Raw genomic sequence first — 24,272 nt, 5'->3', positions numbered from 1 at the left:
GTCCGACTCTCCTGTAGGAATTCCCAGGGCTGCATTGGAGCCGGCGAAGAAGCAGAGAAGCTCCGTCTCCCGCAGCACGGCTGGGACAGCCCCCAGTTCTAGATCAGGCAGACCCGGTGGGAGGTTTTCTGGATGCCAGCGGGATCCCTTCCAGCCGGGAAAGGAGGGGCCCCTGCAGTGTGGGTGAGAGGCAAACGGGTCTCTCAGTGAGACTGGAAATTCCCTCGCTAGGAACAGGAGCACGTCTGGGTGCAGGTTCCCCGGCGCCTGAGCCAGCTTGTCCCTGCATCGCTCGTCACGTCTCATTCCTCGACCACGCCGAGCTCGGACGCGCTGGGGGCTTTGCTCCACACAGGACATCAGAGGGTCGGCTTCCTCCTGCTGGGGTGACGACTTCGTCCTGCCCTGTTCGCTAATGCAGGGCACGGCGCTGGGTCGGGTCGGAGTAGGAGGAGGGAGCTGCTCACCCCTGGGGACAGGGCTGGATCCGCAGCCAATCACCCTGCGCTGCACCCAGTTCATGCCAGGTTCCCTCCCCTGCTCCGTACTGAGCTAACCTCCACGCAAGTGCCCCACCCCCCAGGCTGGCACTGCCCGTGGCACTCTCCTGCCCGGCCTGGCTACGGGAAACGACGGGCGCTGAGCCCCATCCGAGAGGTGCTGAGGCTCCGGGGAAGCCGGACTCTCCTGGCCGGACGCACCGAGGTGTGAGCCGGCAGGGACAGCAGGAACGACTGGAGAGCTCTCGTGTGCACTCACTGCAGTGTGTCCACACACAACACACCCCAGCAGTGACACCGGGGCAGGCTGAGACCTCCCGCAGGCTGCTGGACGTCCTGAGCAAAGCAGGGAATTGTCCCATCTCTCCGGAGCAATAACCCCTGTGAGACTGTGGGTCATTCTCACCCCCAGGCGAGCTCTCCGCAGGGTGGGGCCCAGGCGTCTCTCTTCCTGGCGCAGAATGAACCCGGGGTCCCAGGATCGTGGGTTTGTGGTTTGTGCCGCTCACCCTCTGGCTGGAGCGTCGCTGAGGATGTGAACCAGAGGTGACCCCTTCCTGTCTGAGGGCAGCGACCCTAACAACGAACCCGTGGCAGGTCCCCTGGGGCTGCGGCGAGGCCGACGGGCGAGGAGCTGTACCGGACGCGCTGGGATGCAGAGGTGACACCGAGCTCTCTGGTGACGCTGACGAGGGGGGGTGGGGAGAGCTGCGTCTCTCAGCTCCATGGAGCACAGACAGGCCCTTTGCTGATCACCGCCAGGGTGGGACTTAAACGTCTGTCTTGAATCGGGGCTGCCTGGGGCTCTCCCGTAGATGTTTCAGACGGAGCACGGCCCTATTGCCCCGATTTCTCCTTGAGCAGGGACAGGATGGAGTACAGGCCCTGTCCCCTCTCTGGGGCTGGGACTGGTCCTACAGCCCCGTCTGCAGGAGATGGGGGACAGCCGCCTGCACACCCCCCACTCTAGGGACCTTGGGAGAGGGAGAAGGGGCCAATCTGGGCAGAGCCAGCGCCCACGCTCTCTGGACAGCGCAGAACTCACCCGGTGCAGGGATCAGAGAATAAGGATCCGCACACTGGAGAAGACGACCCCGTGCGCTGCTCCGTCCCAGTCTGCTCTGGCGGCGAGTCACACGGTGTCTGGGACCAGAGGCTGCCTTGTGGGTGTCCCCCTGGATCAGCCCCTCTGGGTGTCGACACTTTCCCTGCAGTGGCCGGGATCGTCTCACCTGCTGCACGGCTGGTCTGGACGCTGGGAAAGACGGCCTGGGTCTGGAGCAGGATTTACAGCCCCTCTGCGGCCTTGGCAGGAGCCAGGGGTGTCTTCGCTTTGTCTGAGAAGTCGCCCGATGCAGTGTTGGGAGGGGAGTGCGGGTCGCTACGGCCTGGCCAGCTGCCTTCGGCACCCAGCTGCACACGCCAACAGGTAACCGCCCTGCAGCCCTGGCCCCTGCTGAGCCCCACAAGGCGTCCAGAGGGGAGTCAGAGCGGTCGGCTGCTGCCAGGGGAGTCGTTCTGAGCCCCCAGACCAAAGCACTTGCTGTATGTGAGAGGGCCAGATTCACACCGGCCGGCCGGTCCTGCTGGGCAGAGCGCGGGACGCAGCAGGAGCTGAGGGACGCGGGGGCTGCCTCGCGGTGTCTCCAGAGCGCTGTGTCCATCTCCTGGTCAGGGGCCGTAGGATTTCAGTCTCCCTGCAGAGGCCCTGCCGTGTCCTGAGCTAGGGGCGTCCGTGCTCCATCGACCTCGGGAGAGGAAATGAACTCTGGTTCCGGCTGGTTCTTAGCCCCCGGCTCCGTCTCTCGGGGGCGCACCCGTTCCTCCTGGGTCACGTCTGTCGAGGCCGCGCTGAGAGGACGAGGTGGGTTTGGGAACCTCGGGGGTAACACTGCTGAGTGGTGTCGCTGCTGTTCTGACCTGGCTCCGCGTCTGTCAGACGTTCCCTCGGGCGGTCGCTCTGAACTGGACACCGCCCGCTCACACGTGGCTTCAAAGAATCCCGGCTGGAGGAGTTTCCTGCTCTCCCTCTCCTGTGGCTCCTGCTCCGAATCCGAGCGCTGTCGCTCCTCCCGGGGACACTGCGGGCTCCTGCGCCGCCAGACCTGGATTCCTGCTTCCCACCCTCAGCGTCGCCCTCCCTGGAGAATCGGCAGCAGCAGACTCTGAACCGGACCGAGCTGCCGGATCCTGTGCCGGGGTTTAGCTCCCCGGAGCGGCTCTGCGTTTCCTGTGGCCTCGGGGAGGAGGTGGCAGCTGACGGCCGTGGGGACTGGTCCGTGTGCCCCGTGGATGCTCCCAGCGCAGTCTGAGGGTGACAGGGACGTCTCTCGCCGGCAGGGCTCAGAGGATGCCCTAACAGAGGGGGAGGGGCCCGTTCCCTGGGCCTGACCCCACTGTTCCCCCAGCACTGAGTCCCTGGCCTGTGTCCCCGGAGCAGGAGGCTCTGACCGAGTCTGCACAGCGCAGGCCACCCCGGGGAAAGGTCGCGGGTCCGGGTCCATGACGGGAAATCCCAGGGTTCGACCCTCCTCCGACCCCTGTGCTGGACAGAGCCTGGCAGGGGCTGGGAATCTCCCCCAGGGATCGGGCTGCAGCAGGGGAGGAAACGCCCTGGGCCTGAGAGCAGGAGGGGAAGCCGTGGGAACACGTCTGACGGGGGCGAGGGGACGAGGTGCCCGGCCTGCGGCTTTGCTGCTCCAGACTCAGGAGAGGGGCTCTGTGATGCTCCCGGCCCGGCCGGCCGAACAGCTGGCACAGAACACGCAGAGACCCCCAGCCAGGTGCCCGGGGGGGGGGGGGCAGGCAGCCCCATCCATCCCTCTTCTCCCCCACACTGCTCTCCACGGGGATGAGCCGGGGGGGAGGCACCGATGGGGTCTCGGAGGGACGAGGCCTGTGGCTCCCCCGTGTGGGTGGGGCGCAGACCCAGCTAGAAAGGCAAACGCCGTCCTTCTCCACAGCGGCACCCTGGGGACCTTCCTGCAGCGCTGGGGGCAGAGCGGGAACCTGGGGCTCCTCCGGGCAGCGACTGGCAGGTCCGGCTCGGCCTGGGAGCTGCAGCCCCTGGGGACGGAGCCGGGGACGCGCAGACGGAAGGAAATTGTGGTGTAAAATCCCAGGCTACTGAAGCCGATCTCACGAGGGGTCTGGGCCTGACGCGGGACATCTGACCGCTCGGAACTCAGGGCGCTGATCTCCAGCCTCCCTCCCAGCCCCCAGGAGCCACCCACCTGCAGGGCCCATCCCAATTACACACGCACCTCTGCCCCCCACTGGCCCTGCTCTAGCCCAGGCCCCTTCCCTGGGGCGCCCCGGCCAGGGCTCTGCCCTGGGTGGGGGAAGAGGGGGAGCGCAGGGGGAGGCAGCAGGGTCAGGACCCCCCGGGGTGGGGAGCTTAAAGCTCAGCGCTGGGAGCTGTTCCCAGGATGGGAGGGGTGAGTGGGGAGAGTGTCCCCCAGCACCCCCTTAGCGAGGGGCCTGGGACCGGAGAATGGGGGGACGAGAGCAGAGCTCCCCCCCCACCATATATCAGCAGCTGGCGGTGAAGGCCACCCCTGCCCCTGCACCCCCGATTGCTAAAAGGGGGCAGAGAGGAGAGCTGGCCTCATCCCCCCCCCCCCCCCGCCCTGATTGCTAGGCAGGGCAGACACGCTGGGGCCTCTCCCCCTGCAGAGCCCTGTCTGCCTAGCGAGCTGGCAGGGACGCCCCCTGAGTCCTGTCCCCACCCCCCTTGGGCAGCAGGGCTGGCACCGGAGACAAGAGCACCCTGTGGGGCAGGTGCTGCAGGACCAGAGCCCGAGCTCCGGGGCACCTGGGTGCACACGAGAGCTGCCTGCACCGAGCGTCACGGCTGGGGCTGCAGCCGCCTCGTTCAGCACCGGGGATTATCGCCTCTGCCTCACACTCAGTCTCGCTCACTGGCCCCTGGTGCCGCCCCACTGCTAACAGAGGTGGGTAGATCTGTGTGTGGGAGACAGCGACGGGGACCCTGCCACCCCCAGTGCTGGGGGGGGGTCCTCACCCAGGGCGAGGAGGGGAGTTTGGGAGATTCAGAGGGGAGGCCCCCGCCCAGGAGCCAGAGGGGGAGCAGGGGGCTGCTGGAGGGGACAGGAGGGAACCGGGGGGGGGCAGAGGGCTGTGGGAGGCAGTAAGAAGGAACCGGGGGGGGGGGGCAGAGGGCTGTGGGAGGGGGTAGGAGGGAACCGGGGGGACCAGAGGGCTGTGGGAATGGGGAGGAGCAGAGGGCTGTGGGAGGGGGTAGGAAGGAACCGGGGGGGGGGAGCAGAGGGCTGTGGGAAGGGGGAGGAGGGAACTTCGGGGGGAGCAGGTGGATGTGGGAAGGGGGAGGAGGGAACTTCGGGGGGAGCAGGTGGATGTGGGAAGGGGGAGGAGGGAACCGGGGGGGGGGGAGCAGAGGGCTATGGGAAGGGGGAGGAGGGAACGGGGGGGAGCAGGGGGATGTGGGAGCGGGTAAGAAGGAATCAGGGGGATGTGGGAGGGGGTAGGAGGGAACCGGGGGGGGAGCGGGGGGGAGCAGGGGGATGTGGGAAGGGGGAGGAGGGAACGGGGGGGAGCAGAGGGATGTGGGAAGGGGGAGGAAGGAATCAGGGGGAGGGAACTTGGGGGGGAGCAGGGGGATGTGGGAGGGGGTAGGAGGGAACTTGGGGGAGCAGAGGGCTATGGGAAGGGGGAGGAGGGAACTTGCGGGGGAGCAGGGGGATGTGGGAGGGGGTAGGAGGGAACCGGAGGGAGCAGAGGGCTGTGGGAGGGGGTAGTACGGAACGGGGGGGGGGGATAGCCGGGGGGGGGGAAGCAGGGGTAAGTTGGAAGCGGCAGTGTCACCAACCCCGAGAGGGCGAAATGGCCAGACAGACCTGCACCCCACGGGAGTGTTTGTGTGTCAGGCCGAACCCCTGCTCCCCTCGGCTCTGAGCTGGGTGCCCTGGGGGGGGATTGGCCCGGGGGGGGGGCACTGCAGGAAAGGCTGAAACCCAGCAAAACCCACCCGCAGACTAACGGGCCCTGCCCTGTCCTGCCGACTGAGGGGGGGACCTGCCCCAACACCCGCCCAGGGACACACGCCAGCTCCCTCGCCGGGCACCTCCCACCCCCGATGCTGCCCCCGATGCTGCCCCAGCCAAGCCCCCGTCTGAGCCAGCAGCAGAGGGGGGGAGCGGGGGGGGGGGGAGTGCGGCTGGGCTGGAGATGGGGGGTGGAGCTCACTCCTAAGATCCCTTCCCCCACCACTCCCTTTGGGTCCCCTCCCTCTCTCCAGATGGCAGTAAGTGGGTCAATGGTCAGGCAGGAACTGCCTCTGGTGCCCCCCCCCGCCCCAGCCCCCCCGTGCACACAGCACGCACCCCCCACAGCATCCTGCCCCACAGCACCCACCCCCCATGGGGCCAGGCCGGCATAGCCGGGGTGGATGGGACCTTGTGGCCTTCACACCTGTGCGGCTGTGCCAGGGACTGACCACACCCGGCCTGGGGGGCAGGGGGCCCTGAAGGGCGGCAGAGTTAGCTGGAAGTGGGGCTGGGAGCAGATGTCTTGGGTGTTTTGTGAGGGGAGAGCAAGAGATTCACACTTTGGAGAGTGTCAAACATCTTTCACATGAACCCCCCCCCGCAGACCCCCCCTGAGTCCCTCTGCCCCCCACGTTCACACTGACAGTGTAAGAAAGTTCCCCCATGGGTCCCTCCATCCCCTCCCCCATTCACACCATCCCCTCCTCGTGTGCAGCGCCTTGGGTGTCCTTGTTCACACTGACACACACCCCCCCCCCGACACTGCCCCCCATTGCGTCCATCCCCTCTCCCCATTCCTACCACCCTTCCCCCCCACGGGAACCTGGTGTTCACATCGACCACTGTGACATGAACCCTCCCGTGGGTCCCCCCCAAACACCCCCAGCCCCCACCCTGCTGTGAATCCCTCTGCCCCCCCCCAATGCACACTGACCCCCCTTGGGGTCCCCCTCCACTGCTCCCCACACTGCCCCCCATCCTGCTGTGAGCCCCTCTGTCCCCTTCCCCCAATTCACACCGACCCCCCCCCGCGGATCCCCCTCCTCCGGCTCCACCACACCGACCCCCCCAGCCCCCACCCTGCTGTGAGTCCCTCTGCCCCCCCAATTCACACCGACCCCCCCCTTGGGGTCCCCCTCCCCTGCTCCCCACACTGCCCCCCAGCGATCCCCTCTGTCCCCCCCGCAGCGCGAGCCCCGTGTCCGGTCCGGGCGGTGACCGGGCCCCGCACTCACCCGCGCTCTGGTTGTAGCGCCCGCGCAGGGTGTTCAGGTTCGCTCGGAACGTGGCCTGCTCGCTCTGTAAGTTCTGCGTCTCCCGCTGCCAGTACTGCGGGTCCAGGTTCCGCGCCATCCACTCCGCGCGTGGCACCGCGCTGCCCCGCTCGCTGCTGTAGTCCATGAACAGCTGCCCGTCCACGTACCCGACTGTGATGAACTGGGGCAGCCCCGGGCCGGGCTCCGACACCCCCGTGTAGAAATAGCGCAGCGAGTGCGGGCCTGGGCCTGGGGGGAGACGGGGGGGTCAGAGCCGGCACCGGGACTCGGGAGCGGCCACGGGGGGGGGGAGGCGGGGCCACGCAGCGGCACCGAGGGGGCGGGACGGAGAGCACGGGGGTGGGGAGGGGCAGGACACTCCCCTGGGAGGGAGGCGGGGCCCATCCAGCGGGACCAAGGGGGCGGGGGCGGGGCTGGCCACGGGAGGAGGAAGGTGGGGGTGGGGAGGAGCAGGGGGGGCTGGACACTCCCCTGGGAGGAGGGGGCAGCAGGGGAGTGTGAAGAAGGAAAGGGGTCCAGGAAGGGGGCAGGGAGGGGCGAGGGGGAATCAGGGCTGGAGGGGGCATGAGGGGGAGGGGAGCAGAGATAGGAGTGGGGGGGACAGGACTGCAGGGGGGAGGGGGAGCAGGGCGGGAGGAGGGGGAGGTCAGCACAATGTCCCAGGAGCCGCCCCCAGGGGAGATGGGGGAGGGACACCCAGAGCTTGGCAGGGCTGCAGGGGGGGCAATGCTGGACGGACCCATGAGGAGCAGGAAGAGAGCAGGGCTGCAGGGGGTGTGAGGAGGGGGATGTGGTCATGGGGGGAAGGGCTGGTGGGAGGAGGATGAGGAGGGCATGTTAGGGGGGAGGGCAGCCAAGAGGAGCCCCCAGGGGAGGGTGGAGCAGGACAAGGGTGTGGGGGGGGGGGAAGAGATGCAGGAGCTGAAGCTTGGCGGGTGGGGGGTCTGCAGGAAGGGATCTCTCCAAGCTGCAGGGGGGAGCCAGGGCCCCGGCTGTGCACACAATTGACCATTGATTCACATTGTGGCTGCCCCCCAGGTCCCCTGCAGGGATTGGGGCCCCTGTTGCGCCAGGCACTGCCTGAGCCCTGCCCCATGGAGCTCACAGGCTGATGCCCCGTCCCTGCATCGGGTTCACCCCACAGGCCGGGTCGGGAGGGTGGGAGGGCTGCAGCTCCCAGACAAAGGGCCTGGTGCTGCAGAGACTGAACCCCCGAGTCCCTTCACCCCTGTGAGTGTCCCCCCGACGTCAGACACTGCTCAGGGGAGTTACACGGCTGGGGGTCGGGGCCTGGGGGTCAGGCTGATGCAGGTTGTTTGGTCCTCCCCAGAGTAACGTTACAGACGGTGTCTGCAGGATCAGGGCCTTGTTCGCTAGTTAGACCAGAGCCCCCCTGCGCTGGGCGCTGGACACGCACCAGGGACAGCCCTGCCCTGGCTTAGCTCTGTTTGGTCTCTCCCAGCTCAGACATAACCGGAGACAGGCTCCCCCTTTTCTTCCCCTCCACTCCCCCGGCTGCTGATCGCCATGTCCCCCCGTCAGCACCAGCCACTTTCCCTCTCGCCCCTTTGTTCAGAGCCCAGGGGCCCGATCCGGCGAGCAGGGCTGCTGCTGCTCCTCTCTGGCCAACTAGTTATCCAATCAGTGGAACAGGAGAACTAGACCCACCGTCTCCCACCTCCTTGGCGAGGGCTCCAACCACGTAACAACAGCCACACTGGGTCAGACCAAAGGTCCATCTAGCCCCGTGTCCTGTCTGCTGACAGTGGCCAGTGCCAAGTCCCCCAGAGGGAATGAACAGAACAGGGAATCATCAAGTGATCCAGCTCCTGTCGCCCATTCCCAGCTGCTGGCAAACAGAGGCTAGGGACACCATCCCGGCGCATCCTGGCTAATAGCCACTGATGGACCAATCCTCCAGGAACTTATCTGGTTCTTTTTTGAACCCTGTTATTGTCTTGGCCTTCACAACATCCTCTGGCAAGGAGTTCCACAGGTTGACTGTGTTCTGTGAAGAAATACTTAAACCTGCTGCCTATTAATTTCATTTGGTGACCCCTAGTTCTTGTGTTATGAGAAGGAGTAAATAACACTATTTATTTTCTCCACACCCGTCATGATGTTATAGACCTCTATCATATTCCCCCTTTGTCATCTCTTTTCCAAGCTGAAAAGTGCCAGTCTTATTAACCTCTACTCATAGGGCAGCTGTTCCATACCCCAATCAGTTTTGTTCCCCTTTTGAGGAACTTTTTCCAATTTCAATACACCTCTACCCCGCTATAACGCTGTCCTTGGGAGCCAAAAAATCTTACCGCGTTATAGGTGAAACTGTGTTATATCGAACTTGCTTTGATCCGCTGGAGTGCGCAGCCCCCCCTCACCCCGAGCACTGTTTTACCGCGTTATATCAAATTAGTGTTATATCGAGGTAGAGGTGTATATCTTTTTTGAGATGGGGCGACCACATCTGCACACAGTATTCAAGATGTAGGTATGCCATGGATTTACATAGAATCAATAGGATATTTTCTGTCTTGTTATCTATCCCCTTCTTAATGATTCCCAACATTGTTCGCTTTTTTGACTACCGCTGCACACTGAGTGGATGTTTTCAGAGAACTATCCACAATGACTCCAAGATCTCTTTCTTGAGTGGTAACAGCTAATTTAGACCCCATCATTATATGTATAGTTGTGAGGATGTTTTCCAGCATGCATTACTTTGCATTTATCAATATTAAATTTGATCTGCCATTTTGTTGCCCAGTCACCCAGTTTTGTGAGACCCCTTTGTAACTCTTCACAGTCTGCTTTGGACTTAACTATCTTGAGTAGTTTTGTATCATCTGCAAATTTTGCCACCTCACTGTTTACTCCTTTTTTCAGATCATTTATGAATATGTTGAATAGGAGTGGGCCCAGTACAGACCCCTGAGGGACACCACTATTTACCTCTCTCCATTCTGAAAACTGACCATTTATTCCTACCCTTTGTTTCCTCTTTTAACCAGTTACCAATCCATGAGAGGACCTTCTCTTCTTATCTCATGACAGCTTAAGACCCTTTGCAGAGGAACCTTCTCAAGGGCTTTCTAAAAATCTAAGTACACTATATCCACTGGATCACATTGGTCGACATGCTTGTTGACCCCCTCAAAGAATTCTAGATGATTAGTGAGGCATGATTTCCTTTTACAAAAACCATGTTGACTCTTCCCCCAACAAATTGTGTTCATCTAGGTGTCTGATAATTCTGTTCTTTACTATAGTTTCAACCAAGTTGCCTGGTACTGAAGTCAGGCTTACAGGCCTGTAATTGCCAGGATCGCCTCTGGAGCCTTTTTAAAAACTTGGCATCACATTAGCTATCCTCCAGTCATGTGGTACAAAAGCAGATTTAAAGGATAGGCTACATGCCACAGTTAGTAGTTCTGCAATTTAATATTTGAGTTCCTCCAGAACTCTTGGGTGAATACCATCTGGTCCCAGTGACTTATTACTGATTAATCAATTTGTTCCAAAACCTCCTCTAATGACACCTCAATCTGGGACAGTTCCTCAGATGAGTCACCTAAAAAGAATGGCTCAGGTTTGGGAATCTCCTCCCCATCCTCAGCCATGAAGACCGATGCAAAAAATTCATTTAGTTTCTCTGCAATAGCCTTATCGTCCTTGAGTGCTCCTTTAGCACCTCCATCGTCCAGTGGCCCCACTGGCTGTTTAGCAGGCTTCCTGCTTCTGATGAACTTCAATTTTTTGCTATTACTTTTTGATTCTTTGGCTAGCTGTTCTTCAAATTCGTTTTTGGCCTTCCTAATTACATTTTCACACTTCACTTACCAGAGTTTATGCTCCTTTCTATTTTCCTCACTAGGATTTAACTTCTACTTTCTAAAGGATGCCTTTTTGTCTCTCACTGCTTCTTTTACTTGGTTGTTTAGCCAGGGTGGCACTTTTTTGGTTCTCTTACTATGTTTTTTAATTTGGGGTAAACATTTAAGTTGAGCCTGTATTATGGCATCTTTAAAAAGTTTCCATGCAGCTTTCAGAGATGTCACTTTTGGGACTGTACCTTTAATTTCTGTTTAAGGAGCTTCCTCGTTTTTGTGTAGTTCCCCTTTCTGTAATTCAATGCGCCTGCGGTGGCTGCTGGGGTGTTTAATTATATGATGGTCACTATTACCAAGCGGTCCAGCTCTATTCACCTCTCGGACCCGATCCTGCGCTCCACTTAGGACTAAATCAAGAATTGCCTTTCCTCTTGTGGGCTCCAGGTCTAGCTGCTCCAAGCAGCAGTCATTTAAGGCGTCAAGAAACTATCTCTGCATCCCATCCTGAGGAGACATGGACCTAGTCAATATGGGGATCGTTGAAATCCCCCATTATTATTGAGTTTTTTTAAATTTTATAGCTTCTCTAATCTCCCTGAGCATTTCATGGTCACTATCACCATCCTGGTCAGGTGGTCAGTAATCAGGGTGGATAAAAATCAATGATTTTTAAAAAGTATCAGATTTTTTTTATTTAAATCCATTTTTTTTGATAAAATGCTTTGAGGAAAAACCTCTCATTATAGCGCAAAGATCTCTCATCACAGAATAGGGATTATAAATTCTAATTTTATAGTAGGAGAATATACTCATGTAATGTTTAAGAAAAGTTTTGTAAATGAGTTCCAATCCTTCATGGATTAGGGACCCAATCTTATGGGATTCCAGGGGCTTCTGTATAGATTATTTAGGTTAATCTTTCTATCTACCCAATGGGACTCAGTGCTCAGTCTGGAAGATACCATCAGAGATGCTTAATTTTGCAGTTCTCAAACTGTGGATTTGTGTCTCCAGAGATAACATGCCTGTTAACAGCAAAAAATGTTTTTAAATAAATAACTATAGAGAGAGAGGTGAGAAATAACAGACCTCAACCCTATTGTCCCTCTGCAAATTTGTGTACACAGAGTCAATCCCTTACCTTTCTCTAAAAGTGCAAAGTTTCAAAAAGTTCAATGAATAGAAGATTGGTGGTGGTGGGGAATAGATCTGGACAAGGAGAAGAAGTCTGGAGATAAATGTGAGACGGGAGGGACAGGCAGTAGAAACAAAAGTGAAACTGTTTGAGCAGCATATTCCAGAAGTCTTGAGGCTTTTCTAGTGTAGCCTTCATTGATTTGAGATCTACCAGACCATTCTCTCACTAGAAGGGAAAACCTGTAATGGCAGCAGGCCATAAAAAAGACCCAGTTTGGGAATATTTTAATGACGTTCCTCTACCTCAGGAACTGAGTGAGATCTTAAAGAGAGAAATATGCAATGACAGAGTTACTTTACAAGCATTAAAAAAAACAAGTGGGACAAGCACTATCTCCAGCTCATCTTCTTGCAGATATTCTCAATACTCGGTACCAGGGTCAAACCATCACTGCTGAAGAAGAGGAGTTGGCTATGACATGGACATCCAGCAATCATCCCTCCATAGTGCCAACTATAATAAACTTCAGAGCGAAGGGTGAACCATTCAAGAAACAGGTTTGCTGGTGAGGTTTTAAAGAAAGTCACCAGTGAACTGATGGCAGTCACTTAAGCACTTGGATTCAGAGACTGTTGAAGTGATAATCTCATTTTTAACACTAGTAGCTTCTTCTGCCGGTGTAGAAAGAATATTTTCTTCCTTTGGACCAATTCATTCCAAACTGAGAAATTGTTTGGGACCTGAAAAAGCAGGACAGCTTGTGTCTCTTTTCCAGATTATGAACAAAGAGGAAAATGAAAGTGCAGACGACGGAGTTAGCTGCAGAAGCCAATATTTTAAATTTCTCATGTTGACCTGGCTGACACAATCGATTTAATTTTGGGGTTTTTTTTTAAATATTTCATTTAACTATTTTAGTTAAAAACAAACAAAAACAAACCTGATTTTAAAGAACTTGAACGTTTAACTAAATTCAAAAATTCATATGCTTGTTTTGTTAAACTATTATATATGTTTGCTGTTGAAGAAAAAAAAAATCCAGAATACATAACATTGTTTTAGTTAAATAAAACAGTTTAAATGTCTGTCTGGTGATGTTCTCCTCCTAATACAGCCTGGCAAGAAAATCCTCTAAATATTAATGATTAACCTGTTGAGTTGGAGATATTTATGAAGTCATTGGGAGGTGAACTATGTGCTTCAATTACCTTTTGTAAATGAAATAACCAAACAATCGTTCATTTTCTGATATAGCTGTAAAACTAATCTGAAAAGTTTTCAAAATAAATCACTTTAAAAATGTATAGTGTGTACCTTCTAAAAATGAAACCGACATCTATCCCTGACTTGTGAAGAATATGTTGGTTGTTATAACCTTAATACAAGAATGCACTTTTATGTAGAAATCCATGATTAAATCAAGTCTTCCTGACTAGTGATTTAAACCATGATTTAAATCAAATCCACCCTGTCAGTAATATATCCCTACTACTATATTCTTATTATTCAAGTATGGAATTACTATGCATAGAGATTCTATGGTACAGTTTGGTTCATTTAAGATTTTTACTTCATTTGACTCTACGCTTTCTTTCACATCTAGTGCCACTCCTCCACCAGCACAACCTGTTTTGTCCTCCGATATATTTTGTACACTGGTATTACTGTGTCCCATTGATTATCTGCATTCCACCAAGTTTCTGTGATGCCTATTATATCCATATTCTCATCTAATACGAGGCACTCTAGTTCACCCATCTTAGTATTTAGACTTCTAGCATTGGTATATAAGCACTTTAAAAAATTGTCACTTTTTAGCTGTCTGCCATTACGTGATGTAATTGAATGGGACTCTTTCATTTGACTGTTTCTCAGCAGATCCTACCTGTATTTTGTCACCTTACATCCTCTCCTCCTCACTAGGACATAGAGAATCTCCATTAATAGATCCTCCCCTAAGGGATGTCTCTGTCCGAACCACGTGCTCCTCCCCACCTGTCAGCTTTCCCCCAGCCCTTAGTTTAAAAACTGCTCAACGACCTTTTCCATGTTAAGTGCCAGCAATCTGGTTCCATTTTGGTTTAGGTGGAGCCCATCCTTCCTGTATAGGCTCCCCCTTTCTCAAAAGTATCCCCAGTTCCTAATAAATCTAAACCCCTCCTCTCTACACCATCGTCTCATCCATGTATCGAGACCCTGCAGTTCTGCCTGTCTAAGTGGCCCTATGCATGGAACTCTGAGCATCTTGGAGAATGCTACAACGGAGGTCCTGGACTTCAATCTCTTCCCTAGCAGCCTAAATTTGGCCCCCAGGACCTCTCTCCTACCCTTCCCTAGGTCACTGGTACCTACATGTACCACGACCACCGGCTCCTCCCCAGCACTACACATCTAGATGCCTTGAGAGATCCACAACCTTCGCACCAGGCAGGCAAGTCACCATGCGGTTCTCCCGGTCATCACAAACCCAGCTATCTACGTTTCTAATGATAAAATCTCCCATTACTAACACCTGTGACTTCCTAGTAACTGGAGTTCCCTCCCCCGGAGAAGTGCCCTCAGTGCGAGAGGACACCATGGCATTGTCTGGAAGGAGGCTGTTGTGATTCGTTCTCCCCTATCCTTCATTCTCTGGCCCCTCCGTCCCGATGCAAGGTCAGCGCCGCGAGCCCCCACCCCGGCTCACCCCCAACATCCGCTTCCTCCATTCCTGTCTCCCACTGCGCAGCGTCTCTGGCAGAAAGCTCACGGCCAGGCTGACGTCCTCCACTACAGATTCGTTCTCTCCTCCCTCAGTTCTGCCATTTCCCTTGCTACACACCTCGACTTCTCCAGCCTTGCTGGATCCCCCACCCACAGTCCCAGCTTCCTCTTCTCCACCTTCGTCTCCCCCCTCAACCCCTGCCCACCTCCTGCCCCCACTGCGCTCTGCACAGCATCTCTTCCCAGAAAAATTTACACAATTAAACCCTCCCCTCAGCTCACCTCCCCCTCCTACCCTACAAGTCCTGCCTCCTTCTCCCTCCTCGCAGATGTAGAGGTTTCTCATCTGCTCTCCACTGACCCCGTCCCATCTCCTGATCTCACCTCACTCCCCTCCAGCTCGTCCCCCTCACGACACAAACACTTTAGTGTCTTCCATTGTAAAGACCCTGGACTCCATTTGCCTCTCCAACGACCTCCCCCTCTCCCTTTCATCTCTCAGCTCAATGAACGTGACTCTGCAATCGCTGTCTGGAGTTCCTGTCCTCCACTTCCATCCTAGACCCTCCCCACTCCCGTTTCCACCCCTTGCGCTCCACGGAAATCGCTCCTGCCAAATCTGTAATGACTCTTCCTAGCTAACACTCACACTCAGTGCTCCAGCCTCACCCTCCCTGGCCTGCCAGCCGCCTCTGACACCAATCACCAGGCTAACCTAGAAATCTTGTCCCCCTCGGCTTCCTTAGCGCCGTCCCCTCCTGGGTCTCCTCCTACCCCTCTAACCACTCCTTCACCACGTCCGCCAGAGCATCTTCCTCATCTCCCCTCCAGCTGTCTGTGGGGTTCTGTCCCCCCAGGGCTCTGTCCCGGGTCCCCTTCTCTTCTCCCTCTACACCTTATCTCTGGGCAAAGTCCTCCACAAATTCAGCTACCGTCTCCATGCTAACTCACAGATCTGCCTTTGTACTCCCGACCTGTCTCCTTCTGTCCAAACGACAATCTTGGCCTGTCTCTGAGGTCTCCTTGTGGAGGTCTCGTCATCAGATCAAGCTCAGTGCGGTTAAAACAGATTTCCCAATCTTCCCCCCACGGCCTCCCTGCTACCTCCGTTCTCAATCACTGTGGACAATGCCAGCATCCTGCCTGTCACTTAGGCCCAGAACCGGGGCATCATCTTGGACTCACACCTCTCTCTAGGTCCTCGCATCCAGGTTATGTCCAAGTCTTGCTCACTCGTTCTGCAGAACATCTCTAAGATACGGCCCTTCCTATCCACCCCCACAGCTAAAACGCTCGTCCAGGCGCTCAGCGTCTCGTGTCTCGACTGCTGCAACAGCCTTTTCTCTGGCCTAGACAAACGCAATCTGACCCCGCTGAGGTCCATTCAGAACATGCCGAAAAGATCATTTTTCTAGCTCGTTGATCGATGTCCCCTCTCTCTGCATCCCGCCACTGGCTCCTCCTCCATCACATCAAGCAGACATCAGCTGCCTGTCTTCAACTGGGAGGCCCTTCCCGGCCTATCCCCACCCTCTCTCTCTCTCTCTCTCTCATTTGCTACCAAAACGTCACCCCTCACCTCCGATCAGCCCATGATCCCAGCCTCCATCAGCCACTTGTTAAATCTGCAAACAAGCCCCTTTGTCCTGTGTCCCACGCTGCCCCTCACGCCTGCGAGGAGCTCCCCATAAACATCCGGAAAACAACCTCGTTACCCTGCAAACCCTCCTCAACGCTCTCCTCTGTCAGGTGCCTAAAAACCAGATAACAGTTGGGCCACTGGTGTGTCGAGCCCACAGCTGTCAGACTGGCCAGTGCTGTCCCCTTGTTCCCCACTGGTCTATATTCATCTCTGGTCTCAGACTCAGATGGGACCGTCTGTGTATTCTGTGTCTGTCCAGCACCCGGCACAACAGGGGCCGGGACCAGGACTGAGGTTCCTGGCACAAGACAATCACAAATAATGACGACGATGATGGCAGGGCAGGGAGCTTTACTTTTAAATTGGCTTATTTTTCCCATTAGAAAGGCCTGTTCTATTGACCCTGTTTTTCCTGAAAAACCTCGTGGGCAGTTGGAGAATTGGAGGGGAGGACGTGAAACCCGAGAAAACGAGAGGGAAAGGAATTATTATTTCAGGTTGTGGTAGCACAGATTGGCTTTAATCATGCTGGGGCTCCACTGTACGGGGCGTTGTCCAGACACAGACGTGACAGTCCCTGCCCCAAGCAGCTCACACTCTGAGGCCAACCCTACATGCGGTTTTCGTTCCCATTTAACTATTTCAGTTAGGGATGAGGTTTATTTGTTTCTTTTTACCGAAATAGTTAAATCAGCACAACCCCTCGTGAGAGTGCAGTTACACTGGTACAGCCGTGCTTTACACAACCCCTTGTGCGAGTGCAGTTACACCCACACAGCCGTGCTTTACACAACCCCTCGTGCAAGTGCAGTTACACCGGTACAGCCGGGCTTTACGCCAGCACAGCTTATTGCTGTAAGTGTAGGGGAATCATCTGCAGCAGCGTAACTGTGGCCACACTGAGTGGTTGTACTGACTTAACTATGATGGTTTCAAACTGTGTGAAAGTGGTACAAACACTGCGTGTAGACCAGTCCTAAAAAGTTTATTCCAACTCTTTAAACTTTGTTGTTAACACCTTGGTCTTATCTACACACAAAATTACAGTACTAGTCTAAGTTAAGGTGTCAGTTAAAATTGGTTTCGTTAAACCAGTGCAAAAGGCTGTGTGGACACACCTATTCCAGTTTAAGAGTGGCTTTCTTCAGTTTAGCTGAACTTGGTTGGGCCTTGTCCACAGGGAGAGTCGCACCAGTATAATTAAATGTAAACTGGTGCAAAGCCCCATGTAGACACTCTTATTCTGATATAAGAGCAGCTTTTTTCAGTTAAGCCACTATTATAACAAAATAAGAAGGTCCACAAAGGGGTGTGCACTGATTTCTCTAAACCAGTTTAAAGTTTGACGTGTAGCAAAGGTCCTACTTGACCAAAGCACCTGTCAAGCAGTAGGAAGAAAAGCTGTCCTTGGTGAAGATTCAACACCCTATGGCCCTTCAGCTGAGGACTGAGAATTCCCACCCCAGGTCTCTGGTGCTCCAAGGAGACCTCCTGCAAAACAGGGCAGACGAGAGCTACAATAAAACAAGCAGGGGAAAAACCCTTTTGGGCCTTCGCTATTCATTAGGAAGCAGCAGAAATGGACACAAACCCCCCTTGTCAGGTCACCTTCACTGTACCGGGAACAGAGGATTTCTCTCTCTCAGGCTATGTCTACACGGCACTTTCGTCGTTAAAACCCTTTGTCGCTCAGAGGTATTAAACAAAAACTCCACCCCCTGAATGACAAAAGTTTTAATGGTGAAAAGTGCCGGTGTGGACAGCGCTTCGTCGGGGGGAAGACGCTCTCCTGCTGACGAAGCTACTGCCCTCATTGGGGGTAGTTTTCTTTTGTCGTCAGGAGAGCTCTCCCCTGGCAACAGAGAGCAGCTACTCTGCGTGCCTTAGAACAGCATGGCTGTGCCGCTGTAGGGTGTGCCTAGGGTAACCAGACAGCAAGTGTGAAAAATCAGGACGGGGGTGGGGGGGTAATAGGCGCCTATATAAGACAAAGACTTGAATATTGGGACTGTCCCTATAAAATCGGGACCTCTGGTCACCCTAGGAGTGCCGTGTAGACAGAGCCTCAGTGAAGAGGGCTTGGCCAGGCACGGATGGGAGCTGGTGCTGGATTCAACGTCATTAAACAAAGCCAGATACACCCTGATCCTCACTAACAGCCTTCTCTGCGCACACCCAGCCCTACAGGACCCAGGCCAAAGCTCTGTGCAGCTGGAGTTACACCAGTGCTGGCTGTGACCCCCGAGGGCCTCCTGTCTCTCTGCTCCAGGGGCACCCAATGCACAGACCCCCCATTTCCATCCCCGGCCCCTAATGTGACTCGCCCTGTGGAACCAGGCTGCACCAGGGTCCTAACCCTGGTTACATCAAACCAGCCTGTCACCGAGTGACACGAGGGCAACAACGCACCTGAAACCACTTCACACAAACCCCCAAACCCACCCCACAGCCTCACCCAGCTGGCTACGGGCTGCTGAACTCTCCGGGTCTGAGCTGCTGCCATACGGGGAACTCTGGGGCCAGGCTCGGGCCATGGGAGAGTCACGTCCAGGCCAGGAAAAGCAGGACATGCCCCTGCCCCTCTCCCCACACCCCCCATGGGGATCCCGAAGCTCCTACCCAGCAATCCCAAGAGATCCCAACGGCACAAAGGCAGCCGCTGTTCTGCAATAGGCGCTCGCCCCCAAACTGAGCCCTGATTAACGCACAGATCCTGGGGCTCCGCCGCTCCCCTGCCCTGGGCACACGGCCAAAGACAGGGCAGGGGGGTGACACGTCCCCCCTAGGACAACACCTCTAAAGACTTGTCCCCACTTATAGACCTATCGCTGTCCTGCGGGCGGCTGCCCTGGTGCGGACACAGCTCAGCCTCGGCCGCACCTAGCCAGGGCCAAGCCCCCTCAGGGGGTCTGGACACGGGTTAAACCAGCGCCAAGAACCTGCCGGGAGCCACTTAGGGGCGGAGAGTCCAAGGAGCCTTTTCCACCCCCAACCCCCATGTCACTCTTGTCGGGGGGATGGTGTGAATTTACTCCCTGTGACTAAGGGCTTGGGCTCCGCAGACAAGTATGGGGGGGGGAAGCCCCATCCTGCTGCGACCCCCAGGAACAACCCAGCCTGGCAGCGCCTGGCACAGGGGATCGCCACAGACGCGTGGCAGGGCAGGAGGTGGGGACCTGCCGGCCACAGCGGGACCCCAGACCCCGAAATCCTGTTAATAATAATAATAATGTCAATGAATGACTATCAGTCTGGGCTGGGCTGGTCTCTGGAGTTGGGACCTTGACCAAGAAATGTGACCCCCGACCAAACAGAACTGACCCCCCCCCGCCTGTGAGCCCCACGGGCCGCTCGGGGTGCGCAGCGCCGGGCACAGCGGGGCCACGCGACACGCCCAGAACCAGCCCCCGCCGGGGGCGAGCACGAGAGGGGGATATCCCGGCCGGGCACCGACCGGACAGCCCCGCTCCGGTCCGACAACCCCCGAGCTCCGGTCGAACCACCGAGCTCAGAACTGCTGAGACCCCCCCGCCCCCATGTCCGGTCGGACCCCCCCCTACTCACTGGAGTAGCCCCCCTGGATGGCTGCAGCCCCCAGCAGCAAGAGCAGGTGCAGCATCGCCGCCCGGTCCGTGTCCCGGTCTCTGTCCTACAAGAATCGGTCCCTTTCCCGCACAGAACCGCCCCGACGCCAGCTGCGCTGTGAGCCCGGCCCCCGCTGCCCGCTACTTATACCGCGCACCGCCCGCCGGCACGGATTGGCCGAGAGGGGAACGTGCCCGCCAATAGCCGCGCGCAGACCCGGCCGCGTCACCGGTCGCTGGGCAGGACCCGGCCGGGCAGGTTGGGCCCGGGAAAGCGAAACTCTGAGCAGGGATGAGCGCAGCGGGGAACCCCGGGCAGAGCCCCGCCCCCACCCCGAGGCCCCGCCCCCTGGCCACTGCACCCCGGGCAGCGCCCCGCCCCCTGGGCGCACTCCCTTTCTGGCTTTCCCAGATGTCAGGGCGCTCTTGAGTCACGATTTCAAACTTTTCTCCACAACTGCACGGGCTGGAAACGTCCCTTTGACTAACGCCATCCAAGAGTTTCTTCTGCTCACGTGACTCCAGGAGCTGGGGCTTTAGGGAAACACCAAAGATAGCGAGACTCACACTAGAGTCACGAGAGGGGGCAGCCCTGGCAGTGGGATGCTGGCACCCACCTGGGAACCGCCAGAGCCTCGGCCTTGCTACTGTCGCTGGGGGGGAGTTTGGCCCCGCTGAGAACTTGGCCCCAGGACTTTAGTTACCAGAACAGCAATTAACTAACAAGGAATTAATTCTCTGCCCATCACCAGCCAGCGCTCTAGAGATTTTTGTTTACATTTATTCTAAGGCCAGACGGCACCATTGGTTCATCTTGTCTGACCTCCTGCAGCACCCAGGCCGGAGAACTTCCAGGTACCTCGGCATGGAGCCCAAGAACGTGTCTGTCGCGCTGGGAACTTCAAGCACTTTATTAATGTAATGAATTAAACACCACAGCCCCCCTGTGCGGTGAGTGACAACACAACAATCCCCAGCGCGTCTAGAGCATCACTGCCCCCATTTCATGGGTGGGGAGAGGCACAAAGATGACATTGTCATTATCTGGACCCATGGAAAAGAAGCCCTCGAGGAATTCCACCATGATTTCAACAATTTCCATCCCACCATCAACCTCAGCCTGGACCACTCCACACAAGAGATCCACTTCCTGGACACTACAGTGCAAATAAGCGATGGTCACATAAACACCACCCTATACCGGAAACCTGCTGACCGCTATACTTACCTACATGCCTCCAGCTTCCATCCAGGACACACCACATGATCCATTGTCTATAGCCAAGCTCTAAGATACAACCGCATTTGCTCCAACCCCTCAGACAGAGACAAACACCTACAAGATCTCTATCAATTATTCTTACAACTACAATACCCACCTGGGGAAGTGAAGAAACAGATTGACAGAGCCAGAAGGGTACCCAGAAGTCACCTACTACAGGACAGGCCCAACAAAGAAAGTAACAGAACGCCACTGGCCATCACCTACAGCGCACAACTAAAACCTCTCCAGTGCATCATCAAGGATCTACAACCTATCCTGAAGGACGATCCCTCGCTCTCACAGACTTTGGGAGACAGGCCAGTCCTCGCTTACAGACAGCCCCCCTACCTGAAGCAAATACTCACCAGCAACCACACACCACACAACAAAAACACCAACCCAGAAACCAAACCCTACAACAAAGCCCATTGCCAACTCTGTCCACATATCTATTCAGGGGATACCATCATAGGATCTAATCACATCAGCCACGCCATCAGAGGCTCATTCACCCGCACATCTACCAATGTGATATATGCCATCATGTGCCAGCAATGCCCCTCTGCCATGTACATTGGCCAAACCGGACAGTCTCTATGCAAAAGAATAAATGGACACAAATCAGACGTCAAGAGTTATAACATTCAAAAACCAGTTGGAGAACACTTCAACCTCCCTGGTCACTCAATAACAGACCTCAAAGTCCTAATTCTCCAACAAAAAAATTCAAAAACAGACTCCAATGAGAAACCGCAGAACTGGAGTTAATTTGCAAACTGTACACCATTAAATTAGGTTTGAATAAAGACTGGGAGTGGATGGGTCATTATACAAAGTAAAAACTATTTCCCCAGGCTAATTTCCCCCCCTACTGTTACTCACACCTTCTTGTCAACTGGGCCATCCTGATTATCACTACAAAAGTTTTTTTTTCTCCTGCTGATAATATCCCACCTTAATTAATTACTCTCGTTAGAGTTGGTATGGCAACACCCATTTTTTCATGTCCTCTGTCTATATATATCTTCCTACTGGATGAAGTGGGCTGTAGCCCACGAAAGCTTATGCTTATGTGTTATGTGTTAGTCTCTAAGGTGCCACAAGGACTCCTGTTCTTTTTACAAAGAGGAAAGTGACTGATTTGCTATGTGACAACAGCGAAAATGGGAACAAAATCTAGGAGTCCTGGCTCCCAGCTCAAACCTACTGGACCCCCCTCCCCTCCCAGAGCTGGGGAGAGAACCCAGGAGTCCTGGCTCCCAGCCCCTGCTCTAAGCACGGGCAGATAACAGTGACCTAACCCCTGGGTTTTCTCTGTCTTTACAAGCACTTGGCTGTTTACATCATTTCTGGGAACTATTTTTGGTTTGTCTCCTCCCCTTGGGCGCGGGGGGTGGCTCTGGGCCATGTGAAGTTTGCCCCGTGCTGCAGTACAGTCACTGCGGGCGTTGGGATCGGTGGGGATCGGATTCTGGCCTGGGCCGGTCTCTCCTGGGCTCGGGAGCCAGGCTAAGGGGAGCCCCCCTCATCTGGGACCTCACCCCACTCGGGCGGGTCAGTGGGGGGCGTTCACAGGGGCTGAGCCCCAATGCAGCTTCCTGTTTCCCGGCTCCCAGAGCTATCGGTGGATCCCCCACTTGCTTTCGGTTTCTGCTCTATCACAGCAGGGCAGTTTGGAGAGAGACCAGCATCACCCCCCGGCCATGCACTGCACGCCTCTTGCCCCCCGCCATGCACGCCTCTTGCTCTCCCCACAGCCCCGCTCAGAGCCTGCCCCACACTGGGTGGGGGTGACGGTCTCCCTGAAGCCCAGAGCAACTCCCGGATTGTCTATTTCCCCGGGGGTGGCACTGAGTTGCTGGCACCGACTCTACACACAGGACATTTCTGGACCCGTTCTGGGCCAGGCAGCCATTTTGTGTATCTGACGTGCATGAGCGAACACAAGATGGCCGCCCCGATGGGACTCCCCTTTTCGTCTAACGATGGACCCAGTCAGTTTGTCCTGGGCCGTGGATTAGCAGCTCAGGGCTGTGGGGCAGCCCCCCCAGTGCCGTTACAGAACCTTGCCCTACGGCCCACGTTTTCAAAATGGCCTCCACAGCTGGACGTTTACATTTTTAGGTGCCCAGCTGGAGACACCCGGGCCCTGACTCTCAAGGTGCAGCGCACCCCTGGCTCCCTGGGATTTCCCCCACCATTGGGGGTGCCCAGCACCCCGCAACATCAGCCTCGGGGGGCTCAAATTGTGCACCCAGACTAGGCGGCACCCAGAATTAGGGGCCACTTTTGAGAGTGTGGCCTTAAACCCCTCACCCCAGGGGCCTCTCAGCACAGAAAGGGTCTCAGAGCCCCCCCTCCTCCCCCACCCCCCGCTCTCCAGGGTGCACCCACCGCCATTGGGGATCTAGGAGGGTGGTGAAGCACTGGAATGGGTTCCCTAGGGAAGTGGTGGAATCTCCTTCCTTTGTCTGGGATGATTTAGTTGGGGATTGGTCCTGCTTTGAGCAGGGGGTTGGACTAGATCAGTGTTTTTCAACCACTGTTCCGCGGCACACTAGTGTGCCGCGAGATGTTGCCTGGTGTGCCGTGGGAAAAAAATATTAAACCATGCTTGAATGTCGGAACTGGTTACTAAAATTTTTGAATCCCACCACTGATGTTAAGGACTATAAATAGCTCAGAATATCAGCTTTGTGTTCAGCCAAACAGGCCCAGGTTGCGCACTGAATAAAGTATTTTATAATTTTTCATATTTCTGTTTACTTACTATTTCATAATAAAGTAATTATAAAATACTTTCTTTGTGTTTATTTGATTCCTATTCAAGAGAATTACTTTATATATAGTCAATATAGGCACAGAGTTAAATTTTTTAACATTTTCTAATGGTGGTGTGCCTCGTGATTTTTTTCATGAAACAAGTGTGCCTTTGCCCAAAAAAAGGTTGAAAAACACTGGACTAGATGACCTCCTGAGGTCCCTTCCAACCCTGATATTCTATGATTCTATGATCTCGTGTCCCTCCCCCTGCTCCAGAGGCTCAGCGCTCAGGGGACGGGACGTGTCCGGGTGGGTTTCTTTGGGAATCTGGAGTAGGAAAACCCCCACCTTGAGGCCGAGACGTGGGCTAGAGGGGGGGTGGATCCAGGACGGTTCCAGGTTCCCCCAGCCAGGCCAGTAATCTACAGTTACCAAGCTGTGAAAGCGGGCTCCTTACCAGCCTCTGAGCCATGCTGGGGTGGGGGCTGTGATCAGAGAGACCCTTAGAGCAATGCAGAGAGCACCAGAGCCCTCCCGGGAG

At 55.8% G+C, this 24,272-nt stretch overlaps 2 protein-coding genes across 5 annotated transcripts in view; both read right to left on the bottom strand.

Moving 5' to 3' along the window:
- LOC135887747 (class I histocompatibility antigen, F10 alpha chain-like) overlaps positions 1–24,272 on the bottom strand; it is a 265,826-nt gene that overhangs the window by 203,216 nt on the left and 38,338 nt on the right. The gene's annotated exons all lie outside the window — the stretch shown is intronic.
- The window catches only part of LOC135887748 (H-2 class I histocompatibility antigen, Q9 alpha chain-like), a 61,591-nt gene that overhangs the window by 16,643 nt on the left and 20,676 nt on the right, over positions 1–24,272 (bottom strand). For 2 of the 4 annotated variants that reach the window (XM_065415486.1, XM_065415489.1), the window contains exon 2: positions 6,763–7,032. In XM_065415486.1, the coding sequence (XP_065271558.1) occupies positions 6,763–7,032 (270 nt within the window). Of the gene's footprint in view, positions 1–6,762; positions 7,033–19,684; positions 19,820–24,272 lie in introns of those variants that run through there. The other 2 variants (XM_065415487.1, XM_065415488.1) reach the window with 2 other exon arrangements.

The sequence above is a fragment of the Emys orbicularis genome, chromosome 13, assembly GCF_028017835.1.
Source record: "Emys orbicularis isolate rEmyOrb1 chromosome 13, rEmyOrb1.hap1, whole genome shotgun sequence".
In the NCBI taxonomy this organism is placed as follows: domain Eukaryota; kingdom Metazoa; phylum Chordata; order Testudines; family Emydidae; genus Emys; species Emys orbicularis.
Note: the sequence above shows the minus strand (reverse complement) of the source record. Positions and strands in the feature narration are given on the sequence as shown.